General features: G+C 35.8%; 1 protein-coding gene across 5 annotated transcripts in view; it reads right to left on the bottom strand.

The window, feature by feature from the left end:
* PLCE1 (phospholipase C epsilon 1) overlaps window positions 1-27,705 on the bottom strand; it is a 159,672-nt gene that overhangs the window by 120,139 nt on the left and 11,828 nt on the right. For 4 of the 5 annotated variants that reach the window (XM_082764218.1, XM_082764222.1, XM_082764221.1 and 1 more), the window contains exon 2: window positions 14,027-15,637. In XM_082764218.1, coding sequence (XP_082620344.1) covers window positions 14,027-15,214 — 1,188 coding nt within the window. In that variant the 5' untranslated portion in view covers window positions 15,215-15,637. The remainder of the gene's footprint in view (window positions 1-14,026; window positions 15,638-27,705) is intronic. The other variant, XM_082764219.1, reaches the window with a different exon arrangement.

Below are 27,705 nucleotides of genomic sequence, written 5' to 3'. Positions count from 1 at the left end.
TCCATCTTGGTTGCGCACCGTGACTGAACTAATAACCCTCCAGAGCTGGAAACCCTGTGCAGCATGGTGCGGGCACCTGAACCGGCGCTGTGGGACCAGCGATGCACTGAAGCACAGCATTACCTGGTTTTTCCATTGTGTCATATTTCAGCTCTCTCCTTGCCATTACATTAGCTAATGGAAACATAACCACACATAACATGGTGATGACAATTCCACTTCACATGCACTGTATACAATGTATTTCAGTAATTTATTTCTTTTCAGACTATAAGTACTAACTTGCTTTTATATGATCCAATCTGTAGTGAATTATGGTACGAAGGACAGTGTGAAGTACTTTTTCAATTTTTTTTCCTTACATGCTATGAATAAGCTTAGAAAAAAAAAATATATAGTGAATATACTAGGTTTGTTCAGTCTAAAGAAAAAAAGGAGGCAGTCACAATATCTGTCTTCCAGTGTATAACAGGATGCTAGACTCCTCCATGTCTACTAAAATGCAGAATAAAAATGATCCCCCAAAATAACAGAAATTCTTTAACACAATCCATATACAATGACCACTCTGCTGCTTGTAACCCCATACTACGTTAACTCTGTAAACAACCCTGAAAGATAAGTCCTGAAGCCACAGGCCTGTCTGTGTGAGAAGAGCAGTATTTGAACACTGGCCACATACTCTTTACTGTATTTGACTAATCCAGGTTTTTCAAATACTCTTCAGGTCTACACTCACATCCACTAGCAATCTAACATCTTTAAAAGCACAGCTTTCTGTATAAAACTGTGCTTCATGAACCTGTGCCCCAAACTGCTGGAAAGCCATAGTTCTGTTCTGCAGGCAGCAGAACCTGAAGGCAGCTGCGTGACATGAGCGTAGGGGCTCTGAAAGTCCACTCCAGTCTCATCTGCCATGTCAGTGCAGACACACAGCAACATCTAGTCTTTTTGCAAAAACCAGGTCAGACAGGCTACAATTTGCAATAACACCAGAGCTTCAGTAAGGCATATCAGTCTCTCAGTAATAAATATTTTTAAACCATTAGAATTAATATTGAAATTTGGGGAAATGTGTTACTTTTATGTGTTTTCTTTCCTATCAACAGTAAGAACCAGTTCATTAGTCATACACTTCACTTTGTCTTTGAACTAACAAAGGAACTCAGTTTCCACATTTTTTTCTGTTTACTTCTGACTACAGCAATATCAACTAGTACCAATTAAAAGTGATAACGCAGCACAACACAGAAATTTAAAATGTTAATAGAGGCTCCTTTTGAAATATATTAAATTTTGAAATATATTAAATTCTGAATAAAACTGTATGAACAATTTTATCCACCAGGTGGCATATGCCTCACACTTTGCTTCTAATAAAGTCAACTTCAGTGATATGCATGAAGATCAGACCTTTCCAATCTCTTTTCTTCTAATGTAAAATTTCAATAACAGTTTAGAAATTATACCCTATTAGACAAAATAAAAGACATGCTGTAGCCAAGGTACTGAATAATGACGAGTTTTCGCACTTGAACTCCACAGTCATGAGCTGTTTTGAAACTTCAGTTTTTTCTCTCCAAGCAAGGAGATACTAATATAGTTCTACCAGGAAAATTATACTTGCAAAACTATCCTTGCAGAGATGTAGATAAAGATGGTAGAAGAATATATACTACTATACTACTACAGTTTGTCTAAGTTCTCTAATTAAACAGTTATATAAGTTGTATAGTCAAAGCACTACAGCACAACAAAGATTTTATTGTTACAGATATCATACTCAAAATTACTTGTGGTCTGGATCTTTACAACTATCGGTTTGTATGTGCATGTGTACATATATACATATGCAAACCAGATCTAACTGGGAAACAGTGATGACAGTTATGCAGATATTGTAGCCAAACAGAAATAAGTATGGTCAACATTTTCAGACAGCATTTCAGTGGAATGGGGGCCCACCTTTTTTTCAAATTGGCCTCTTAAAATCCCGAAGAATCCTAAGTGTTCCTGGGCTGAATATGAAAAATACCAGGCATCTAGCACCTCTAAAATCATTATGGTTTGGTCCAGTAAATTAATCGTGAATCTTTAGTGTCCAATTTCAATGCCAGTATTTAAAAACATTAGCTGTAGCTTTTTTGAATTGACACTAAAGTGTGAATTCTACCTTCCATAAAGTATATTGAAAATTACAAAGCTTTTCATATCATCACCCTCCTGTTTTGGGGGATCAACTCTGATAAAGAATAGTTTATAACTGCTTTCATTGACTGACTGATGTCAGTCAGATCACTTGTACCTGTCCATGGTATTAGGCAATGACAAAGACCTCAGGTTAGACATCATGTCAACTGCTGGCTGGACAGTAGCAACTTGCACTGTCAAACTTCTGAACCATTGATCTGCAAAGTCTCATGGTTCTAGAGCCATTTGATCCAGCAAGTCCTACTCAACTTTTGCAAGAACTTGCTTTTGGCAGGAAAGACAAAACATAATTGCTTTTATGTCCTTTATTCTTACGTAAGTCTTCTGGAGGACCAACAGGTAGATGATGTGTTAACAGACTAACTAATAAAGAGAACCACAACCTGTTATTAGAAAAAAGCAGATAAAGAAAAACAGGTAATGTTTTTCAACAAGCACTTGCTTTGTAGTAGAGACAGATTTCAGCGACTTGCTTACAACGCTTGCTTGCTTATACAACATGCAAGTAAACATCAGAAAAGAATAAAGAAATTAAGACTGCTGGATGCTCAGTGGCAACACCACTCTGCCACGTTAAAGAAACAGCGTAGTTTCAATTTTCCCTTTTAAAATGCATGAAGCCCTGACAAGTGGTAACTTTATAGACTTTTCTTCTTCCAAGAGTGGAGGAAAAAAAAAAAACCTTCAGAATGAGGCAAATATGTAGAAGGGGGGGAAAGCTTTCAGTGTTAGACAAAAATGACTGATCTATTGTCATTATGTTGATATATGAATGAAATGTATGAAATTATGTATCAAATGTGCTCCAATCAATTATTTCTTTTTATAAGGCAGTTGTCACAAATTATTTATTTTCTCTTTATTTATTTTCTACAAACGGTAGGTAACTTTAACAATTCATTAGGAAGCTGCTCCCCAGTCTCAAGGAGTCTTGAAGACATTCAAACCTTAACACTTTGGCTTGACAATATGACAAGAGTTTTTGTTTGTTTGTTTTTCCAGAAATAAACTTCTAGAAAACTTGAACTTGTTTTCCTGTCCTGCAGGCTTACTGTGTCATCCAGCCTCTGCTCGCTTAGCAGCTGTGGCTGCTCCAGATACAGCTGACAGAGGGACAAGGAGCCCAGACAGAAGCTGAAGGATGTGTTTCATCCAAGCCTAAGAGATAAGCAGCTGATGGGTGGAAAGTAGTTTCCTTTCCCTCTTTTAAATCTGGACATTAAATGGTGGCTCTAAAAGGTTAGTGAGCCCCCAGTAATAACACCACTCAGATCCATAGTTTCAGCAAACCAAAGTTTTACTGGGATTGGACCATGGGCTCAAAGGCCCCCAGGCTATTCAGGATGTCAAAAGAAATCAGCACATATGACAAGAGGGCCATGGGGCAGAAGGCAGCAGTTTAATATCTGAAGGTGAATGTCTTCTAGACTGTAGGTTGTATGGCAGAGGAGAGGGAGGTAAGGAAAAAGGATGACATGGCAGAGGCAGGAGTTTGACTACAAGATGATGACACTACTTATAAGAGTCTTTGTGTTTTTTTCATTTTAATTTCTTTCAAAAAGTACACAACATCAACTTCTTCAATTTTCAAAAAGATAAAAAAATAAATACAGTAGTACAGTCTAGTCTGTCTTAGACTTGGGGCAATATAATATTTACCAAGAGAACATGAGCACAATCTCATCTCAGTTCAAAACCACAACATATGATCTAACTAAATTGTGCATCCAGTCTTGGGTTTGCAAACTGTGGTGCATATACTTTAAACGTCACCTAAGCAGCCAAACAACTCTGAGTACGCATGTCAAGTGCTGCTGTTATCACGATAATGTAATATATGAGCATGATGGATTTGGGATCTCTGCCCCTGTTGGGAGAGAGATGGAAGTCTAAGCTTCTGCAAAGCATGGAGACTCAAGATATCAAATAGAAGTGTTGAATTTTTGATATGCCTCATTTTAGTCTTCTAAGGATCTTTGTTATTCAAAGTTTTCAAAAAATAAGTTTATTTTTTACCATAAAGAGATTTTGTTTATTTACCAGACAAGAATTTTAAACTAATTTTTCTCAGACATGATATTTTGAAACTCATTTGCTTGTCTTGCAGAAATGAATTCTTTAAACCAACAGCCATTTTTTTAGGAAGTACACTATTTTCATCAGATACTGTCCATAGGAGAAAGCACAGCTGGGGAGAAAAATAAAAATAAATTAAAAAATAAAAAAGATACCACTATGAAGTATCATATAATGAAAAACATAAGAAGTTAGCAAAATAGCCCAACTGAGCTTTGCCACACATGCTTGACCTTGTCGCACCAACCCTTGACAGAGTGCCTCTGTCCATAATGGTTTAGAAATAAAATGATGACTATCAATCTCTCTCCAAATTCTTTTAATTTTCCTAGCACTTCTACTTGAAAGCACAACCTTTGTACTTAACCATCACAGTAGTACTAGCACTATTTAAATAGGTCTTATTTCCATAGAAAAACTGTGAAATATTTATTTTTCGTTCGGTAGGTTTATTTCTTGTTAGGTTGAAAGGTAGGTTTGGAAGTAGGATTTTGTTGTTGTTGTTTTTCTCTCTACACTTTTAAAGCCCCAAAACTCAAAGGACTCTTTGTGAACAGTGTCCTTTATTTTCCTTCCAAGTTTTTCATAGAACACTGGCTCCTTCTCACTAGTTCTTTCAGTTAACTATCTTTTATATCTCATTAGAAAATTCTGTCCAGTACTGTTAAATCAGTTTCCACTTCTTTTACTTAATGAAAAAGTTTTCTTCCTTTTTTTTTTGTTCTCTTGGATTCACTGAATCACAACCACATGGGTATTTCCTGTGAATCTGCTTTCATCTTGGCTGTTGTTCTGCTTATGTATCTTGGCAGACTGGAGAAATTAAAATTAGGAAGTGTCAGAGTAATCTGATCATTAATGCTTAATATAAAGACTAATGGACTTCTTGATGAGTACAACAGAAAAAAAGAAGCAACAAATTTACTATTTTCTATAATAGTATGATGGGACATTTAACTTCAGCCAAGAACACCAATTCTTTTGGAAAGCCAGTTCCAGTCTAAAAGTGTAATACATGTGCACCTCAGTTGTCCAATATGAAGTTTAAACCCTGTTTAGTAAACTTCATGGGGAAAAAAAAAAAATACATGGGAAGGAAGAGGAAAAATGCTAAAACACATTTACTAACCAGAAGGGTGTTTATAACTCATTTAACTTTTCTCATCAAGAAAGATGTCTGAAGGCAGGACAGGAGAGCTGCTATCTGGACATGGAGTAACTTGGAGTAACAAAAAGAAATGAAATGTATTGCACAAGCCAGTTCTAATAGAAAGGTAATATCCCAACTCTTGCCCCATCTTTATTGGTAGAACTGCCCTGCTTTATTCTGTCAAAGTATACGTACAAACTCTGTTCTACAATTCTACAATTAAAAAAAAAAAACAAAAAAAAAAAAAACCACTTATCACTGCCTCACACACCCAAATTCCCCACACAAGCTTCACCCTGCTGTTTCTGATGATGGATTAGTTTTCCGGTATCAAAAGAGCTCCTTGTGTATCAAAAGCTTTGTGATCTGTGAAAGATCTTCTAGACACAGCAAACAAATGTTCATCTTCTGAATTTCATCTGAACTTTTCTCATAAGTTGGACTCCTTTAAAAGTTAAGGTTGTTTTAATCTCCCATCACTTTATAAAGGTAATTTTAATTCTGAAACAAACAATTGATGCATTTATCTCCTCAATAGCTGAGCCACTAGGAGGAAAAACAGGAAACAGCTGGTCAGAGCTAAAGTGCGATGAGAAATGTGTTCAAAACTAAAAAATGAGTCAAAAATTATCATCATTTACAAAAGGTTGGATCTCCAGTCTTTCCAACCCAATGGCACAGAAACAATGTGCAAGCTAAACTTAATACGAAATGATTCACAAATACTTGTTAGTGAGAAAACCTAAAGAACTTCGCTGCTCAAAGGAAAGTTCAACCTTCTGGTTAAAGTAAAAATAAATAAATAAATAAATAAAACAAAAACAAAAATAAACTTATATTTCTGAACTGCTGGAGAACTGAGAAAATGGATACATTGCCATTTTAAATATGATCCATGCTATACTTCCCACTTGTTGGTAACCTCTACATATCATTTACACAGTTCAAGCTGTTGGGTGACTTGGTGCCAGCAGAGTCCAAAGCCTCCTTCACACTCATGGCAAACCACTGAGATGTCAAAGAAATGCTCACCTATCAGAAGGTGTTGTACTTCTATGGTCCTCCCTTCTTTTGTATTGCAAGTTTCAAAAGGACTTGTAGGTGAGTCAGAATACAAGTAAATTTCAAAACAGGGAACCATTCTGAATGTTTATAAATAATCTTTTCCCCTTTAGGAACACATACATATACATTTAAAACAGAACTCACCCAGTGCAATTCTCAGAGTGTAAACAACAGAATGGAAGTCCAATGGTATGGTTCCCACAGCAACTGTAACCTGTTTATATAAAGTGAAATATCTGACATACACACAGGGTCAGGACCATAACTGCACCAGGTTTGTAGCATGATGCTCTAAGTCTGCAAAGTTACTCAAATAAATTTCTAGTTTAAAACAGAAAAGATTGATGACTTGTCTCTCACAGGCATTTTTCTTGATCCATCTCACAGCAATATTTAAAACAATTCTCCACAACTCAGATACTTCCTTAGGTTCTTGCTGAAAGACAAACTATTCAGAATAATCATTTAGACCTTTATTTTGGTAATCTCAAATTACCAAATGTTAAAAGTTGGAATGAGTGAGGAAAAAACATGTTTTTGGTTTTTAAACTACTGGAAACAGGATACATCTCTTCTGCAGACTACAGTGCGGCACAACTACCTAAGCTTGGTGAGATAAGGGAAAATTTAGCCTCAGCAGGGAAGTTCTAGGGAGCAATAGGTCTCCTCCAGCACCTGAATGAACGCATTACCAACTGCCTCTAAGCCTGCAAAGCAGATAAGATCTTTAAGGGTTGTAAAACAGTGAGGACAACAGATTTCAATCCAGAAGAAAGGCTTCCAAGCAGTGTGGTAACATAAACAATAAGTAGCTATGTGCAGTGGAAGAGTACTGAAAGCGGTTTTATATACCAAGTTACTAATTACAGCTTCCACAATTCATCTTCAATATTCACATGAACTTTGTTGCTGTTGTTTAAAATTATAGTTTTAAAACAACCGCTTAATATAAGTTTGATGTATGTCTTGTTCTTAAAGTATTTGATGCAAAATTATGGATCCTGTGAAAGCGATAGCTCCATTTTCCACATTTTCCACATTCTTTTTCTCTCTTCAAGTCCGTTTACCTCAATAGTAGATTTTAAATTGATTTCAATATGACCAGGATTTCACCCATTCTCTACTACTTGAAGGGAAATCCTGAACTCTAAGAATTAAAATTGCTGTAACATGAAACTAGTGCCATCAATAATAATCCTTTGTTTTGCCCATGTTTACTTCATTTACTAATTCTGATTGCTTGAAAACAATTTTTAGTGTCAGGAGAATAAAATCACAATAAACATGGAGAGTATAAGAACCATCTCTAATCATCTGAGAAGAAGCTCACGTTATTTTATTATAGAATTTAAGTCCAAATTTTGGTGAAAATCAACAGATATTACAGTTACTGGAAATGCTAAGGGAAAAAAAAAAAAGAAAAAGCTTTTATTTTCACAGGAGTTAAATTATTCAGAGTCCTACCACAAATGACTGCAATTTTTTTTTTATTTTTTTGCTACTGCTGCACATCCCATACTGTGATGGCACACTTATCTGTAGGAATCTATTTATTATGCTAAGGAAATCATAACTTCGTACAGCAACGGTTATGACTACAGAGATGAAAAGACTTCTGAATCTTATACAAATGGGAAGACAAGAATGACATCTGTAAGTAAGAATGATCACAAGCCAATCCAACATATTTTCCTCTCTCAGCTAGGGGATTGATGAGTGCATCTCAAGAATGAGGCTTCAATCTCAGCTCAAAAATGACTGCATCCAGTTACAGTTTCAAAATATTAAAAATGGATCCCATCACACAATTTGCAGCACTGAGGCATATTTTGCAGGAAGGGAACAGCTTTCAATTAGACAGTTTTTGAGTGAAATTATTAGAAGAAAAAAACATAGCTACAAATGTGAGAGCTGAATGTTTCCAGCACTGCCCCACTTCCGACATTCCTGCAGAAAGCTGTGTGTTGTCTCACTGCCCTGAGTCACCCCGGATCCAGCCGCTGCGCTGATGTCATTGGCTCTGCTTGCTGTGGGAGCACCCTCAGAGTTTTCCTGACCCTTAACACTGCAGCTCGTATGTCTTTGGATAGTACCTGACAGCTGGATTATGTTCAATTTTTATTCCTTTTTTTAAGTTGTCACCAGTCTGTGTTTTCAGCCGCAATTCCTTGTGCCCAGGGGCTCATAACCATACAACATCAAATCGCTTTTCATAAATAAACCAAATACCCTTACATCTCATGGAAGATGCCTTAAATATTGTGGCAAGTATAATTTTACAACAAAGTTTTCTTGAAATTTCATAACAATAAGTTATATGCCTACCAATTACTGTCAACCCAAGCTTATTCTATTTTAGAAAACTTTTTGAAATGTCCCAGAAGATTGTAAAAAAGGAAGATAAATTAAAATACAAATGAAACCTCCTAAGTTCAGATTTTAATTATTCACTTGCCAGAGTGATCTTTATATGTCACTGCTTTTATTCAAGCATATCAGAGTTAGCAACGCAAACTTTTCAACAGTTCATATATGTAATGGAGATAAGTTAGTTTCACCTGAGAAAGAATTCAGAACAGTGTCCAACCTTAACACTCTAACACTCTAAAATGAACTCTTTAATGTGCTGCAGGGAGATTTTCTAAAACAGATCTTCATGCTTCTTTACAGTTGGTGAGCAGTCACTAGAAGGAAAGTCAGAAAATGTGGAAAAACTGAAGGCATAATACATTGCTCTTGCCAAGACTCCCACACTATTGGCTCTGAATACATAAGTGTGCTCACAGCTAAAACTTATTGTTCATCATTTGGCCCCAGATTGTTAAAGCTGTAAGTCAACTACAAAATGACACAAACTATCTAGAGATTTATCTCTAACTCTATCACGCGTTATGGTAATAACATTGACTACTTCTACAGACAGAGGCTAAATTTCCTATTTTTAAAGCTAGCCTATAAAACTGAAGTAACTCAACCCAAAGCAAATATAAGTATAGAGCTCCATTTAACAAAGTTCAATATATTTTTACAGCACTTACTGAAAGGAAAACATAATTTCTTGCCTATTTGGCTTCTCTTTTGCTTCCCTGAATTTTTATTCCAAACAGCCAATTTTGCTCACTTTTTTTTAAACAAAAGACTAATTCCCATGAAAGAAAAAAAAAAAAAAAGAAAAGAAAAGAAACTCAGGTCCAGATAGCAAATGCTAACTACTTTAACATATGAATATGAACATAAACCTTTAAGTTTAAAAACATACCATCACTACCAACAGGCAAAATCCTTATGCACAGAGAAAAAATTGTCAGTGTGGAAGGGACCCCCAACAGCTTGCAGATTATGTGCTTCATGTCATTTTTTTTTTTTGTAAATTCTTTTCAAAGATGGACTAGAAATTTTATTTCAAAGTAAAAAAAAAAAAAAAAAAAAAAAAAAAGAAAAAAAAGAAATCAAACCCCAAATCTGTCTGTAGTTTGAAATTATTGTGCATTATCTCTTTTATAGAATCATGAGTATAGCATAAATTTTAATACAAAGAGCAATGCTGTATTTTAGGTATGCATGCAAACTGGGACAGAGTCCATTTAAAAAAATCCAACCTTTTAAGTATGGAGCAAGAAAAAAAAAAAAAAAAAAAAAAAAAAAAAACTGTGGGAAAACCACATAATACTATCAGAATGATGCTACCATAGCAAACCTAGATCTGAATTTCCTATAAAAACAAATTTAAAAATAAAAAAAGAAAAGTGGAAACCTATAAGGTGGAGGGGTTTTATTTGATTTCTGCTTTGTGGCTTGGGAAACTCACGGAGTCTGGCAGAATAACTTCACTAGTACAACTCCTACTCCTATGACCACGTGCCTTCATGGGGCCACACTCACAAGCTTTCAAAATCATATCAGTCATATGAGTGAAACAGCACGTTACAGATGTCATTTCCATTACTGACATGTTCTTAGATGTTAGGTTCTACCAAGAGTTACTGCACTACCGACATTACTGCACTAACATTTAGCTGACCGAAGTTAAGACAACCAGCAGAATTCTTGCTTCTTAAAGCGCAAACTACTGGCATCAGGAATGTAATGACACAGCAAAGATGGCCCTGACGCCCACAAAATGAGCTTAGCTACAGAATTCAGCTATTACATATTGCAACTATGTTGTTGCAGCTGTCATCTGGAGATCCTAAGATCACCTACCTTGTTTGAAAGACTCACCCTGAGGTAGTCTAGTGAGCTGCTCGTCTAACATCGCAGTTGCTGGTGGACCCGGGTACTTGAGTCATAGTGCATTGCAACCACCACAAAAGCAGCATATCAACAAAAAAAGAAGCCAACTTCAACACTACGAACCTAGTATCTCACAGATGCTGGTGGTTCAATGATTCTAGAAACTTGGCCTTTTAGAATTATGCAGACTGAGGTGGCCCAGAGAAGCAGCCAGACCAAACAAAGCTAACACCAATACTCGTGCTCTCAGTATTTGCTTCTATGGCAAATTCTTCATATTTGGGACACCTTTATGATGAACTACTACTACTCATTCACTGTTTCAACACTGAAAAGCAAATTTCTCACGGAGTTATAACAGTCATATTACATGCATCCATGGTAAGGGTAAGCCCTGCACTGTATACAGCTGCAAAAACTAATGCAAAATTTCAAAATAATTTAAAAAATCTCTTATGCAATGCATACATTAAGGTCAGAGCAGAGGAGTCTAATCTGTATATAAAATATCTCTAAACAGTAATCATTAAAAGTGCATTAAACATATATGCATTTTCTGTATAATTCAAAGCCTCATCTCGACCCTCCTATGTAGAGAAAGAAAAAAAAGTAGCACAGTTCAGTGTCTTTCCTTTATTAGCACTAGAATTTTTATGTAAGGGATATGCACAAATGAGACCCACATTTTCCTACTTAAAATATAAAGGTCTCTATTGTTCCGTGCTACACCAGCACTTCTATGAAAACTTAATTTCTCTGACTTTTTCCCCCCCAAAAGAACAGAACTACTGTTCATTTAGCTGTTTCAAACAGAATGCATGCTCTAAGGGTGAGATAAGAGGAAAGAAAGAACAAATTACTACATTCATTTACTACTTTATCCTTCATTTGATTATTGGTATGAAAGCTTCCTACAAATAACCATAATTCATTGAATTATTTTAACCCACAGTGTATGAACAACAGATCTGTGTACTTGTTACGTCCACTGAGTTAATTTCCATGCTTGTGTAAAAAAATCTATAAGACTAATAACATAACCCATAAATACAGCCATATTATTACAAAAATAACATGATACTAAAATAACAGAGAAAAATGCTAAGCATGTTTGATGCACATTATGCATAAAGAAATCAAATACAGCAATTAGTAAGAAGGAAATTTTTTGTAGCCACCACCTGAAAGAAAAAACAACTTAGAAATATGCATTCTTCAACTTTTTCTGACGATAAAACACTCTCTGAATTGTAGTTATGCAGATTGCTTCACTGTACACGTTTCTTTTGTTCAGAGACAGAATTTTTTCCTATTTAAGTTATTTTTCAGTAAGAACGTATTACATTTATTTCTGAGTCCGAAATACACAGAAGTCTTCTAATTAAATCCCTCACACCCTAAAATGATATGCATTTGGTATTACATGGCAGTGGTTTGAACTGGTGAAAAATTCAAGCATATTAAAGCTAAGGAACTCAAGTCAAATTGGAAATGCCCAGTGAAGAAACCTAAACACATCCTTACCTTTTCATACTTACATAAATAAAAGTTACCCTAGACCTCTGCTACAAAATATTTTCCCTTTTTACTCAAAAAATAAATATACATATATATATATATATATATATATATATATATAATGACAATGCAACCATAGTAAGCTTATATCACGTTAGGTAAATATGTAGCTCATCTTAATTCCTTTGTGGAAGTGTGACCATGCACCATGCAGGGCACATGTACCAGCAAGTTCATGTTTCCACCATTTAGGACACTATCACAAGAATGAACTGCATCATAAAGCTTTGCCACCTAGTACAAAAAAATGGCACATACCTGTTTGTACAACTCTTGATTTGTCTATTTAAATGGAAAAATATCAGGTTTTGGATGAATATGAGGATATTACCGGAGGGCAAAACTGTCATGGAGTTCCTGATATCAAGTCCCTTATTCTGTTATCACTGACAAAACTTCATAGAACCCATTTCATCAATTTAACAAGTTCCACCATAGAAAGTAACTAATTTTTCCACCATTTCCATCCTACAGAAAGCTGTTGCAGAGTCTCATCACTAACTGATAGAAACTTCTCCCAGTTCTCAACCTAAGTTTATTCAGAACCAGTTTATAAGCACAGCTGCTTATCCGACCACACTCTCCTTTATCTTCCCCTCCCTAGACCTTATTCAAACATTCTTATGGAGAAGAATCATCCCCCCTCCCTTTTTTTTTTTTTTTTTTTTTTTTTGTTAAGTTCAGGAAGCCTCTCTTCTCTTACTCCTCTTGGAACAGTTTCTCTCACTGTGATCATCCTGCTGGCCTTCCTTTCTCAGTAGTCACGTTTCAGATTGATCCTTCTTTAGTACCAACAGTCAAAACCCTCTTCTATAGATTTCACTGACAACTATTTCATTTCTACCACCACAGAAAATCTTTTACTATTTAAAATAATCTAGTTAAGATCTCATTTCTACAATAATATCTTAGGAATTTATGATTTCATTCTAATCTTTGATTTTTTTTGCATGATCTTAAGAAAATGAGAATTAGGGCTCTAATAGCACATTTATAATAGTTGAATAATATTTAATAAATTTCTTTCTCAAATTCTTTTCAAATGTAGAAGGATGATAAATATCTGTAATTTGGGGAAAACACTATGCTTTCTTTTTCAAAGCAACAAAATTTGTCACTGTGATCCAATACTACCATACATCATTCTATACAATTTATTCCAGGGAATGATTATAGTGTTAATATATTGATTTTTATAAACACATATATGCCATATATATATATATATATTAAACTAATGCATATCCATAATATATATTAAAACATACATGTATAAATATAAATGTATATTATATTTTATATGTAAACTTATATTTATGAAATGTATATGTATATAGAAATATCTTTATATAAGTATATTGCACATATTTATATAGAAACCTATCAAGTCAAATTTATAAGTACATGTTTAAAGAAAAACATATGCCTATAAGCACTTTATACAAATACACATATAAATATGTGTATATATACACACACATATAAATTTTATAAATATAGAATTATGCACTTCTCATCATGCCAGTCTTAAACCAAAATGAGTTTTTAAGGACAAGACATTCTTCTGAAAAGCAGTGTTCAATGTAAGGCTCAATGGTTAAGTGAAATGTCCTTTTGTTACCATATATTTACTGTTTGAAGGCATTTCGTTAAATGAAAGGTCATCAAGTTAGCAAAACTCTTACAAGTGAAAACAAACTATGAAAAGCTTACCTCATGCCATAGAGAGGTCTCAAGAAAGGAATTAATTTCCCAGTTTATTAAGGGCTGAATTATAGTTAGCTGTTCTGTTGTAATCCTAGAACACTTCAAGCCACTGCTGTTTCTCCTTTGCTCAACATAATTCCAAGCAACAGTTCCTATGTGTCCTGAAGGTAAAGTCCTAACAATTGCTCTCGTTCCAGTATAAACTGATTTTTTAACTTCCTTATCATTTTTACAGAAACGTCTTATTAATAATGTGGAACGTTCTTTTTTGTTTCTAAAAAAATCCTCCTCCATCTCTTCTTCACAGTTATCATTACAGTCTTCAAAATGGCTCAGAAAGGGCTTTGAAGGCATTCTTCCAGTAAAGTTATTTCCACAGAAGTTGTGACCTGAGCATGCCACTTTAACCTTTCGTGGTGCTCTTTCCAGACAGAAGTACTTATCCCTTAAAGCGTCATCATACAACTGCTGCCCATGTTCATCCTCACAGTTGTTTGTCAACTCCACTAATGTGCAAGTGCAGGCCGTAGAACCAGTGGTGTTACTACCACCAACACTTACTGGCTGCAAGCAGTCATCCAAAATGAAGCTGTTGGGTAAATTGCACAAAGCCTTTGATATATTCCTTTCACTAGCACAATGAAAGTGAAAAAAGGCTACTTTATCAGTATCATTGCTGTCATTCTTATTTATTGCTGTCTGGTTTCTTAAAGAAGGTCCATTCATTTTCCACTGAAGTTCTGCAAGCATGGCTCTTTCCAGTGAAACAGGAATTCCAGTTTCTAGGCATGCCTCTCCCCCGGCTAATGTGCCACAAGATTTATACATCTGGCTGCATGGGATATTGCTCTTGTAGTTTTTCTGTACAATGTTACAGTTAATGTTAAGAAATTCCACTGAATCAGGGATGGAGCTGTTTCTCTCCCAGAAGTTTTCATTACTATTGTCATCAGTCATTTGTTCATTTGCCAGAGTGAATATTTTGGGCACTGAGCCCCGAAGACTTTCTTCTTCCAGTCTGTGTAAGCATGAGAGAGCGCGTGTGGTTTGCCTTCCTGGACTGGCAGTATGTCTTTTTATAACACTGGTGTCCAAAGCATTTTCAGTATTTTCATCTCCAGCTGACTGAGCAGGTATCACTTTACCCTGTACCACAGAGACGAGAACAGAAGCTGTCATTTCCTCAGAGGTCATCTTGCCACAGTCTTCAGTTGCTGGATGTGTTGGAGAGGGGAGTGTCTAGCAATCCTCACAGCACGATTTCAGTGTAATAAAAGTTTCAGTGCTAAATAATCAAGAAACACATGGTAAAATACAAACTGACTACTTGTTCTTTTTGAATTTGGGAAAAAAGTAACAACTTCTTGTCATTGCTATTGTTGTTTTAACTCTTGGACTACCAGGCTTTCCCAGTTGTGGATTACTGGCATGAGATACAAACATTTTTAAAAACAGCTTCTTAATGTGATGTAGCCGTTTGACTCATCTCTTCCTAAAATTAATTATTCTACCTTACGTTGCACATACATTGTTGCCCCAGGTTGCAGAAAAAGACCAAACACGTAATTCATTCCAGAGATGCATCCCCCCGTGGAACATTCAAGAAGTTGAAGTCTTCTGTAAAGAAAAGAAAAAAAAAATGTATATATGTATTGAACAGAATCCATGGCACAAAATCCATCATCACAATTATGACTAAAAATTGCTTTTATGTAAAGAGAAGAAACACAAAATGAGAGAAGATAATTGTACTGAGACCTACAAAATCACACAATACACAAGTAGATGTCTTACAGTCTCACTTTACAATTTGGAGAAAGTCCAGTCACATTTTACATGTTCAAAAAGCTGTATTTACATCACTATTGAAAGCTACATAACTGCAGAAAAATAATTCTGCTGAAACTGTAATACTGAAATTGAACATACAAGTGAACATATATAAAGAGAAAAAAGGAAACATGCTTTATATAATCTCTCTTACTCATAGCCAGGATAATACAACAGAAATATATTAGTTTTAAAAGAAAAATAGGTTTAAAAATAACTCTTCCTGTTCAGGATTGAATCCTACCACAACTGCAATTGCTTTGCTGTTACATGGTTTCTGTTCTCAGTAACATTTACAATGTTACTTCAATCATGAACAAAACAATTTTTTTTGCCATGTTTATCACTGAAAAAGACACACAGCAAGGCCAAGAGACTAACCCATATTCATTAAAAATAAATAAATAAATAAATAATATATAGAAATGAGGAAAGGTTAATAAAGCAATTTGATGTGTAAATCTAGCTTGATGCTCAAGTAACTATGATTGCTAACAACTTTGTTTTGACCTTAAAATGTCAACTTTCCTTTTTTTTTTTTTTTTTGATTATTGATTTATATCCTAAAGCGGTTTGTCACAAATCAAAAGATAAAACACTCTTTAGTTAAGAGGATATTTAATATGCCATTTTCTTACACAAAGAAATCCAGCAATGTAACTGAATGTATCAGCTTTCCTGATGCATCTCAGAAGAAAGCAAAAACAAATTTACTGAAAAGTTACATTTAGCTATAAATTTGATGACTTCAGGTTTGCTAGCCAGTGAAGAGCATTCTCATCCAGAAAGTCACTAGAGTTTATGCACGCACACACAAAAATAATATTTAAATCGAGACTTCAATTTTACTGCTTTAACAACAGAAGAGAGACCCAGGAGGATTATAAAGGAAAGTGATGCTGACAGAACAAAGAGACACAAGTTTTACATTCTCCATGCATTACAAAACTCATGTGCATGCCAGAGCAGCCAGAGGATAGTCAAGATGGGAGACTCAGGTCCTGGACAAGAGAAAACTGTTTTTTCTTGATCTTTTATTTTACTCCTAAGTCTCTTTGTTGTTATATGAAGTAACAATAACAGTTTGTAAAAGGTACAAAACACATACATGTATTAGTCTTTGGTACTGATTTTTGAAGGATTTCTTTCATCTAATCAAAACATCTCAGTCTACTGATTCATCTTTCCTGTTTACTACAGAAAGACTCCAGGCAATCCAATGAAAATAAAATTGAAATATATTCATAAATGTACTCCCTGTAATATTGCTAAGCCATGAATAGATATTAAAGGAATGGATTGTTACTGTGAAGAATATATAGTTTATCATGCTGGCTGCTGAATGAAATTCTTACAAAACATCACCACTCTATAGGGAAAACAAAGCAACAATTTCATTACACAACTCCAACTACACAATGAATTCAAGATAACATAAACATCCATATATGTTGATGTTTTTTACATCATTCTTTAACAGAAAAACTTCAAAAAAAAAATAAAGATAAATATATTGCTGATTTGCTTCTGCAAATAGAAAGCTGGTATAACCACAGGTCCATTTATATCCCAGAGACTGTCCACAAAGCTCATTCAGAGGCCAGGACTGCTCTTGCACAGTATTTCCAAAAATTTTCTTCAACTTTATTCTCCCATTTCTTATATTAGAGTCTCCACATATGCCCCCTCCAAGCCACTTCTCTGAGATCTTTTCATCTCTAGAAACTTTGATCTCAAGTCTTCCCCACCACAGATTATGTTGGTCACCTTTCTCCTGAGCTTCAGAGGCTATGTGCCTGCCCCTTCTATACACCACCATCTCTTCTTTATACACTCTTCTTTAGGGGCCTCGTTGAAATTTATTTCCTCAAGAATCATGCCTGCTTAAGAAGCTCCCTGCCTATGTCCAGCTGTTCCCATCCTCTAATGGCCACTGCAACATGATAGGGAACTAATCCACCTCAAGAATTTTTTGCTCAAGTTACTTTACAGCTAGATCATTTTCCCAATCCAGTGCATGTATGGTTGTATGAACATGTGTGTTAAAACAGCATGAGTGGGGAAGCAGGCAGCAAGGAAAAGGGAGAAAAACGCTGCTTCAATCAGTTTACACACCTCTGCTATCTGCAAATGCAGTTTGATGTTTCAGCTATGTCAATCTAGCAGCTGGCTACCACCAAAGCTGGCAGATTCCCTTCTACCTTCACTCCTGGCCCTCCATCCCCTTTTCCCCTCATCTCACACATCTAGACATCACAAATCCACCAGCTTAAGTTCATTGAGCCAGCCAATCTGTCAGGAAATTCTTCTTTTCATCCAAATGAACTGACTTACCTTGTGGCCATGTGAACATTACATCCTGAGGAAAGGAAATATTAGAAATGCTTGGTAGGGACCACACATCTCAGTAGTAGTTTCAGTTTAGATCTGATGTCTGAACGATTGCTATGCTCTCTAAACGCACTCTGAAGATAAAATCACAGACTAAGAGAAGTTATCTAGTGTATCAGTATGCCAAAATCCCATAAAATAGCAAGTAGAAAGTGTGATGGCAGAGCCTCTGATCTATGGACAACTGCAAAAATATCTGGAGCTGCAGCTAGGCTGAACAGATGACAAGGGTTTCATGTGTCCCCCATTACTTTCTTCCCAGTCTCTGCTTTTCACTATAATCAACAGAATTCAATTCATTTTGCCCAGCAAATTCCTTAAACTGTTGGAATTCATTAAACTTGTTATGAAGCATGTTAACAGTGCAATAAATGCTATCAAGCGTAAAACTCATAAGCTCAACCGATAAAATAGTATTTTGTAACTTTCTGTAAAATTGCAGAACTTTCACTCCCCATGGCTTCCCGTACTCACATATCTGCACATGGGTGGCCAAAGCCTAGATATAAAAGCTAGGTATAGAAGCTTCATACAAACATGTGCACTTGCATATAAAATTATTCAAAACCATATTCTTCCTGTTGCACATTCAACTCAAAACACTTTGATCCACAGTTAAATCTGCATGTAAAAGCACTTGAACTAGATGATTAAACCTACCCTGTACTCAACACATGCTGACATTTTCTAAAGCCACTAGATTAGCTGATGAAATCCATTAATAACTATGCTGGTTCATTTTACAAGGCTTAAGTTATGTCAGAAATGTAATGTGCTCCTTTGACCAGTAAAGGAAAGTAAAAATATAAGAAACTAGATCCAGCATTAGTGAGTCATCCTGGATGCAGAGGTCAGCCAACAAAGACAGGCAAATAATGAAAATAAACAATCTAGTGACCTTTCAGTACACACATTCACAAAATGTATTAAGTCTGAAAACATGTGACACGAAACTAATTTGTCTACTTTTTTTCACTGCTGCATACACTTTAAGACAAAGTTTAAGCTAGTTCTAGTTAGTATTAATAATAATGATTAATAAATCCTTACTCGTCAACTATCTGGGATTATAGATAACAGCAGACTGGGTAAAAAAATCCAACATAATCTAAGATGCAGAAAATACAATAAACACAAGACTATAAAACTGCATTAATTTAGTATCAATTTAACCTTCAGCACATTACTCAGGCTAATTTCCTTTTGAAGTCCAGAGAGATGCTGTTTCAGAGAAGAAAACATTATGTCAAGTATTGCACTATTTAGTCTAAGTCAAGGCATCTAAAGGATCAGAACGGTCACACAATGTGGTAAATTAGAGAGCCTTTTAACCCTAGGCTGTCAAGGGAAAGATGATTAGATAAATATTTGAGGATGCTGCCTGGACTGTGGGAAGAAGCAGTAACTGCCTCTTTACCCTGGCAAGCAGGGCTACAGGTAAAGATGGGAATTATTTAGAGAAGTTACATGCTGTTGGAGATGCTGAATGCAATTCAGTATGTGGGATGCTGTGGGAGATTTACAGGGAACTGTGTGAATGTCTGGTAGGGGCCAAAGGTGCAGAGAAAGAAGGGGATTGACAGACTAGATATGTGAGAACACAAAATGCACACTGATGGTTTCCATGGGCAAACTGCTATTAGACTGGGCTGAAAAGTAATTCAAGACAGCTGAAAGGCACGTGGAAACTGCCTGAAAATCCCCCCTTCTTTCTACTCTATGCTGGGATGCCTATAGCTATTTATCCAACTTTAATCCTACAGGTTGCATATACATGGTGACTATCAAGCCTAAATTGAGTTTCAGCACAGAAAACACACACACAAATCAAATATTTATATTAATTAATTCAAATTAATAACTATGGACACAGTGCCTATGGTATAAACCACTAATGAGTAACAGATTCTTGGGAAACAGCAAAACAGTGGAAGAATTTGGCACAGGGTAAGCAGATACAAAACTTTAAATCATTATCTCAAGCCACCTCCAAAACTGTGTTTAAACAATGTAATCTCAGTTTAAGCTCTTAAGAAAACAACTGATTCATGAGGTTATTAGTATACTACAACTATCCATTTGCAATAAAAGTAAATTTAACCATCGCTTTTTTTTTTTTTAAACTATAGTTTGTCCCAAAGTTCTTGAAGATAATAAGAAAACCACATTGATTAACACCTCTAATTTACCCTGTAGCATGCACATTAAAGTTTTTAACTGTAGTGCCTTATCTCAGAAACAAGCAGAACAGACCAGTACAAGAACAGGGCATCAACATGTCATTATCAGTCTTCTACTTTTCTTCTGCCCAGGAAACCAAAGCCAACAGTAAGGAGGAAATAGCTAGACTCTTAAGAATCATTCAAGATGTGCACAAACTCTGTTCGAACAGTTGGAGGCAAGTTATAACAACATTTTACTTGGCACAGATCATCACACAGAACCTCAGATTTACCACCAGTCTGCGTTTCAACAACAACAAAAAAACTCAGAGAACTACAGTATCTATACATCCTGTCAAGTCAAGAGGTTTTTGTTGTTGGTGGTGTTTTTTGGTTTTGTTTTGTTTTGTTGTTTTTTTTTTTTTTTTTTCCCTAATTTCTAGAATACTAATCAAAACATGACCAAGTATTAAACATCTCAAGCTTTGCAAATGGCTGCCAGGTGGTCATCTGCCTAATCATTCATCACTGCATCAGGCAGAATCTGAAGTCACTGCCACATACCAGCTCCAAACTTAATTTCTTTACTGTACATCTTCCTTTTCTGTATGAGAAGCACTGAGAGGACCCATGACAGAATTTATCTTACTGTCAGTGTCACTTCTTGATTTCTTTCTAGATCTGATCTGCAATAACATCTTTACATAGTCTTTCTGTTCAGTAGTTACTTAAATTTCATACTAAGAAACCTACTTTTTGAAAGCAGTAACTTCACCATTGACACGACACAAGACAAGATAAAATCCAGAAAAAAGAATAATAATCCAGAAAACAGAAGCGGAGGTGCAAGAGTTTGGTACACAATTAATCTCAAATCTTTCAAAATACTGTGAATGGCGTTTCTGTTAAAATACAAATGACAAAAATGACTTTCATTAAAACAAATAATAAATATGGGAAGAATGACTGTATGCATTTCCTGTCATTTGCCAGTCACCTCTGTGGCCTCAAAATGTTAATTCAGAACAGAATAATTTGCATACAAGCATTATTGTTCTGAGAACTTATCAGATTCAAAAATCTGCCGCTTTGAAATACTGTTCACAACAATAAACAGTCAACAGGAACCTCAGACTGCATACAAGTGTCATTTGTAAACATTTATACTCCCTCCTGTCAAACTATCACTCTTCAAAGAATCACTATCAAACTCTTCCTGTGAACAGGAAGAGGTTACATTATTTGAAAGCCAGATGAGGTCCTGAACATTAAGGAAAATTAAGTAGGAGACTGACTGCAGGCTCTCTCTTGAAAAACAAAACAAAATGAAACAAAACAAAAACACACACACAATTTCAGAAATGTAGACCAGTAACAGAACTGGTGTTTCATGCTCAGAACCTGTTCTCTTGCTAGCACATTTTGGTACAGTGATGCTTTCACAGATGTCACCTTAATCAAAGGATACTGTATGTCTGAGTTGCTTCAAGCCTTCAGAAGTTAGTGCCTTGGCTAGCCCAGCCCTACAGCAGGCTGAACTTTTCAGACTTGTGGACAGGGCTGAGACATCACAGCATGCCTGCTATACTCCATGCTCTGCCTGAAGCACCATCTATGTCTCCAATGGCACCCAAGTTTTGGCAGTGAAAGAAACAAGCACACAGGTAGGTTTATCTGGACACTGCAAGAACAAGTATTAATCCTAAGGATCTACAAGCCTTGGCACAGCAGCTTTTAACTGAGTACTTCAGACTCAAGGCATTTAGGAAATGGTTCTTACCAGCACCATTCTCTCTAATCCTCCCCTCTCCTGAAGGGGTAGCAGAGAAGTTAGCATCACAAGGCAGAAGTCCTTGCCTCTCTAGCAGGAATCTCCAGATCTGGCAATCCCTTTTCTTATCTAGTCCCAGTTAACAATGAAGCATCACTGGTAGGTAGCCTTCCCATCTGAGCTCATGTAATATTTCATTTCTGCCCAGCTGGAAACCATGCTCTTAAGGAACATGAAGTGACACAGTGACACATTTCGGATAACTACAACTTCACGTTGCCATGCAAACTGTTGTCTTACTCAAGTTTTAATATTACTCCAAGCCAGGTCACACGATAAGAAAAAAAGAACACCTTAAGTTCCTCATCTTGTTCCTCCTTCCTTGCTGCATTTTTTTTTTGTGTAAGCACTCAAGCATCCTCTAATTAACCCCTCTCACAGTCCTGCATGTATGCCACTAGCCATAGTTGTATCCACATTGGTGAGAACAGAAGAAATCTGTAATAAAAATGTTTCTAACTACTCAAAGTCTGATAGTACATTAGAGGTGCTTACATCACCACAGTTTATCTTCTATAAATCCACACTAACACTTATGTTCATATTATGCTATGCTACAGTAGTCCCATTAAAAGCCTTTACATGAGTAATAACATATATTATAGCTCAGCTGTCATAACTATAACAAAAGTCTATTAAAATTGTAATCTCAGTATGTGTTTTAAATAAAAATGAAAAGATAATCTGTAAGTGAAAAAAGTTCAGTCATTTGTCAGAACCCTACGTTTATACTTCAGTTAAAGAAAAGCATAGATAAATGTTTCAAATGGTAGAGACTAACATTATTAAATTACTGTGCTAGTCTTGTCCTTTCTCAAAATTAATTTTCTTTGTATACCATTCTTGACCTATGCATACCATTCATTCAAGAATCTTAATATTTATTTAAAAAAAAGAATTTTAAGAGAGTATCTGCCATCTCATCTGCATATTATCATCATGTCTTCTAGAGAGTGCAAGAGAAAAAAAAAAGTTGTTTTGCTTAGAAAGTTATGTGCTTGAGAAGTGTCACTTACAAGCATCCCTGAAAACACAGGAAATAATTTCTATACCACCACTACTGTTCTATTCTACATTTTAAGCACAGTGACACTGAAAACACTACTACTCAAATGCAGCAGACAGTATTTGCTCAGCAAATCCATCCTGCCTTTTTTTTTTTTTTTTTGGCCTACAATGGTTTTATCAACCACATCATTCCCTGGGAGAAGGCCCACCCTGACATCTAACTCATTCAAGCCATGAAGTAATCTCTAAGATGTTGTTGGCTCCTGCTAGAATTAAAACTGCAAGCAGTAAATTACCATGCAACTGCAAATAATTTCAGTAGTATTCCAAGATATTTACTATGGTAACAGAAGATGTCATTGACCATATAATCATTTTTAAGTGATCATTTTAAATTTAAATTTAAATCAAATACTTTGACATTTAAAAGCTCTTGTATTTATCATTGGAGCTCACATTATAGTAGAATATAGAAGTAATTCAATCTTATTCAATAAATATATAGGATAGAAATACATGTGTGGTGACAATTATGTTTCTTTATGCTGTCACACCTTTAATATAAATGGAACCACACACAAAGAAAACTGCATGTTCACAACAACTTCCATGTTCCTTAAATTCTGCTTGTATTTCTTTAACAGTTTAACCTCTGAAGGAGAGGCATCTGAAGACCAAGGTAGCCTGCCTCCATATACAATTATAATATGATTATAAAGGCGATCCTTTATTTGAGGATATTTAAAATAATTGCAATGAAAGCCTGCATCCCTGCTGAATAAATGCACGTTTATTGCCTTTCTTGGTTATCTTTTAGAGCCTCTATGGAAGTAGTTCATTAAACATTTCCTTCTGCTTGTGAGATTCCTCTTTGGAACCAGGGACTTATTTCTACGCACCTGGGTTTCATCCTTTCTTTGGGGAGAAAAAGATAACATTCAGCAAGTGTTCAACAAGTACAGCCATCGTAAAACAACTCACTCTTGGCTAGTACGGCCAAGTTCCTTGCTTCACGAAGAGTGAGAATTTGGAATTCTAAACATGAAAATCATCTCCCTTGATAAGATGGGACTTTATCCCAAATCTTTAGTCTACTTCAGTCTTCATAATAGAGTTATTTGGAATAAGAATGTGTGCCAAAAGCTAATTCTATATTTATCTAATGCAAACAATCGCTTGTTCAAAGTTATATTTCTTAAAAGTTCTTGTACTTTCAGCTGAATAGATGGAAGGCGATTTTAACACAGTGAAGTTGTTGACAAAATTAATGGACAAAAATTTCAGAGGATATTTGATGTCCTTGTGGAGTAAGCGGCAGCTAAAAACAACAGAACACAGCATTACATACCTTAGTTACTTCTAAAAGTAACATATTCTCAGATTTTTCTCTAAGTTGAATTAATTATGTCTAAGGAGACACTTGCTCAAACTAAAGCTTTTCATACAACTGGGGTATTACTAAGGACTTGCTCCTATATGGACCCTCTGCTATCTTAGCGTGAACTCTCAGAACAACTCCTTTGCAGCCAGAATGATTTATAGAACTTCTGTACCTGAATAACATTGACATGAAATATGCTGTCTTTAGCATCTTTGAGATTTGTACTTTTGTAATAAAACTGATTGTTACAGGCAAAATTCAAAAGTTGGTGGAAAAGACCTAAAGAGACACAGTGTGACTTTGTAAAGTCATTAAAAAAAAAAAAAAAAAAAAAAAAGAAAGAAAAAAACAGGCTAAAAATGCAGTCATAATTTGGAAAAGGACACTTCCTTCTCTGGAACACCCTATTTTATTTTGACATAAGCAGTAATATGTGCCAGAGACTCTGCTAGTATCCAAACAACTCTGCTTCATTAAAATCTGAAAACGCTACTAGGGAATGCTGTTGGTTTCTTCCCCTGAACTAGATATACATACCCAGTATGTTCTAATAGCCATATGCTTAAGTAATAAGATGATATGTTAAATCAATGTTACATATATAGGCTACAATTTCTCAGTCAAGCAAGATTATTTTAGATTCATTTGATTGTGCATCCTTGTTGATAACAAGTTACTTACTATTTAGCCCAAAAAGGTCCTAGAAGACAGAAGACATATACACATGCCCAATAGATGTCCCAAGACCTAGCAAAGAAGGTCTTTGCACAAGAAAGAAAACAGTGACACAGTCAGACAAGCCAAAGAACCCAACCACAAAAGTACTGGAAAAGATAAACCAGCAAATACATGCTGAAATGCTCAAGGTTATTTCGGCTGTAACAGCCAAATGGGGATAAAACTACTGTTTACTGTAACATATTTCGCTGCGATAAGGACAAACCACTGCTGCAACTAGCACAAAGCTTGTGGTGCTAACCCAGGACAGGACAGCACAAATCTCTTTCAGAAGGAGTGTCAGGGCCGGGTGCACACCAAGTACTTAACTGTCACACCAGCATCACCTGCAACTCCCGCCTGCCATTTTAGGTGCTCTCTTAGCTCAGGCTTGTCCCCCACAGGCTGAGCTGTGTCCTAGTCAATAGTGGGCACAGTCCTCTGCCACTTTTCGCTTTCCGACCAGACTTGTCAGATTAACACCAGGCCTGACTCCTCAGCCCACACTGCCCTCAGCATCTGCTGAGGGGGCTCCAGGCCCAGCTCAGCCTCCCACTACCCTTCCCTGTGGCTCCTGGCCAGGGAGGTCTTTGACCCACTGCAAGCTAGGACCACGTTCTCCTGGCAACTGATAAGACACTGTTGAGGAAATTTATGATGTAGTAACACAGAACAGCACACTGAATATGGACATTTGTACGTCACCAGCAACAGGAAGGCCAAGAACAGTGATGAGGTTACTCTGAAGTGCGCAGTCAAACACTACCAGGCCGTATCAGGTGGCAAACTAGAAGATAAGGAGCAGCACAAAGTCTTGTAATCAGGCTTCTCTTGTGCCAGATGGCAATAATGACTTCATCTAGATAAGGAAAAAAACTTGTACACTAGATACCCACGCTCACCTGGAGAACTGATGGTTGGAGCAATCAATGACCCTGGCATGCAGCTGAGGGGGTTATGAAACAATATCTGGAATGAAGAGAGATCCCTGAGGAGAGGCAAGGAAGCAATGAAAACTAATGGTCTGTGTAATCTACACAATTTTCAAAACCAACAAACAAAACAACAAAACTTAAGCTAACAACAGTGCTTTGCCTACAACAAAAACATTGTATGTAATGTTTCATAACAGTATAAAAACAAAATCATTTCAAAACAGTTTGTAACGCAACGTGTATCAGCTGCATGCCATAACTTGTCAAACTTGTTGGAGATAAGTAGAAAAAGTGGCTTTAAATGATTACTCAGGGAGGTTATTACCTGCAGCACCACCTATACCAGTACTTCAGATTACCTGTTAGGCCTACAACAGCTCTCAATTTTCCTAATTAGTATCTCACATATTTTTAAAATAAAAAACAGCTCCATATAACAACAATTTTAGTTTTTTTTTGACTGCTGATAAAATTATTTGTGGTTTTACAGAACTCTTATAATTTAAAGAGTTTATTCACTATTTTATATAGGTAGATTTATTTATTTGGATTGGATTACAGCAATAACTTAATCTCCCAGTCCCTTGCTATGATAAAGTAGTCTTCTATCTAGTCAATCTTTGAGTTTACCACCTTAAATGCAGATTTAAATTAAGATTTCAGAGATTATTCTTCAAATAAAGATTTTAGATTTCTTATCGATTTCATTGACAAAAATCAACCAAGAGACATTACACTACAAATTCTGCAAGTTAAATCTGTATTACAGTTATTCAGTCAATCTGCTGAACTACAGCAGTCTCTGTACCCACTCATGGAGAAGGAAGATAACACAAACTTCAGCTTTGAACTTTCAGCTACTACTACACTACTGATAATTCTCTCTACCTTTCAACCAATTAAAAAGAGAGAAAGAGAATTAGAGAGATTAGTTTATCCTTCTCTCTAAAGGAATAGAAAAAAAAAAAAAGCCTACAGACAGACCTGCAGAAATTTAGACCATCTCTAGAAAGATGAAATTGAGCAATGACTTATCCCTACGAGATTAACTTTATGTAATTGATTTTAAAAAAGGCTACCTGTGAGCTACAGAATTAAAAATAAATAAACAAAGATAAAACAAAGTCACCCCCACAGAAGAGTTTCTTCAGAACACCAGCCAAAAAAATTATACATTTAAGAAAACAACAGGTCAAAATAACTGGCAACAGCACCCCTAACAAGACAAAAAATAAAATGTTAACTGAAACAGACAACATGGTGAAAGGAAAAAATATACCAAGCATTCAGTGCAGAGAATAAAAGGAAAATATTGCTTTTCTTCAACAAGTAGAATCTACTAATAGCTCTTTAAAAAATTAAAAAACTAACATAGTTCAGTCTCCTTTAGAAACAATTAGAAAATGGAAAACATTCCAAACATTTAACAG

This window comes from Aythya marila, assembly GCF_965140915.1.
Source record: "Aythya marila genome assembly, chromosome: 7".
Taxonomy (NCBI): domain Eukaryota; kingdom Metazoa; phylum Chordata; class Aves; order Anseriformes; family Anatidae; genus Aythya; species Aythya marila.
This window is presented reverse-complemented; position numbering and strand designations above follow the sequence as displayed.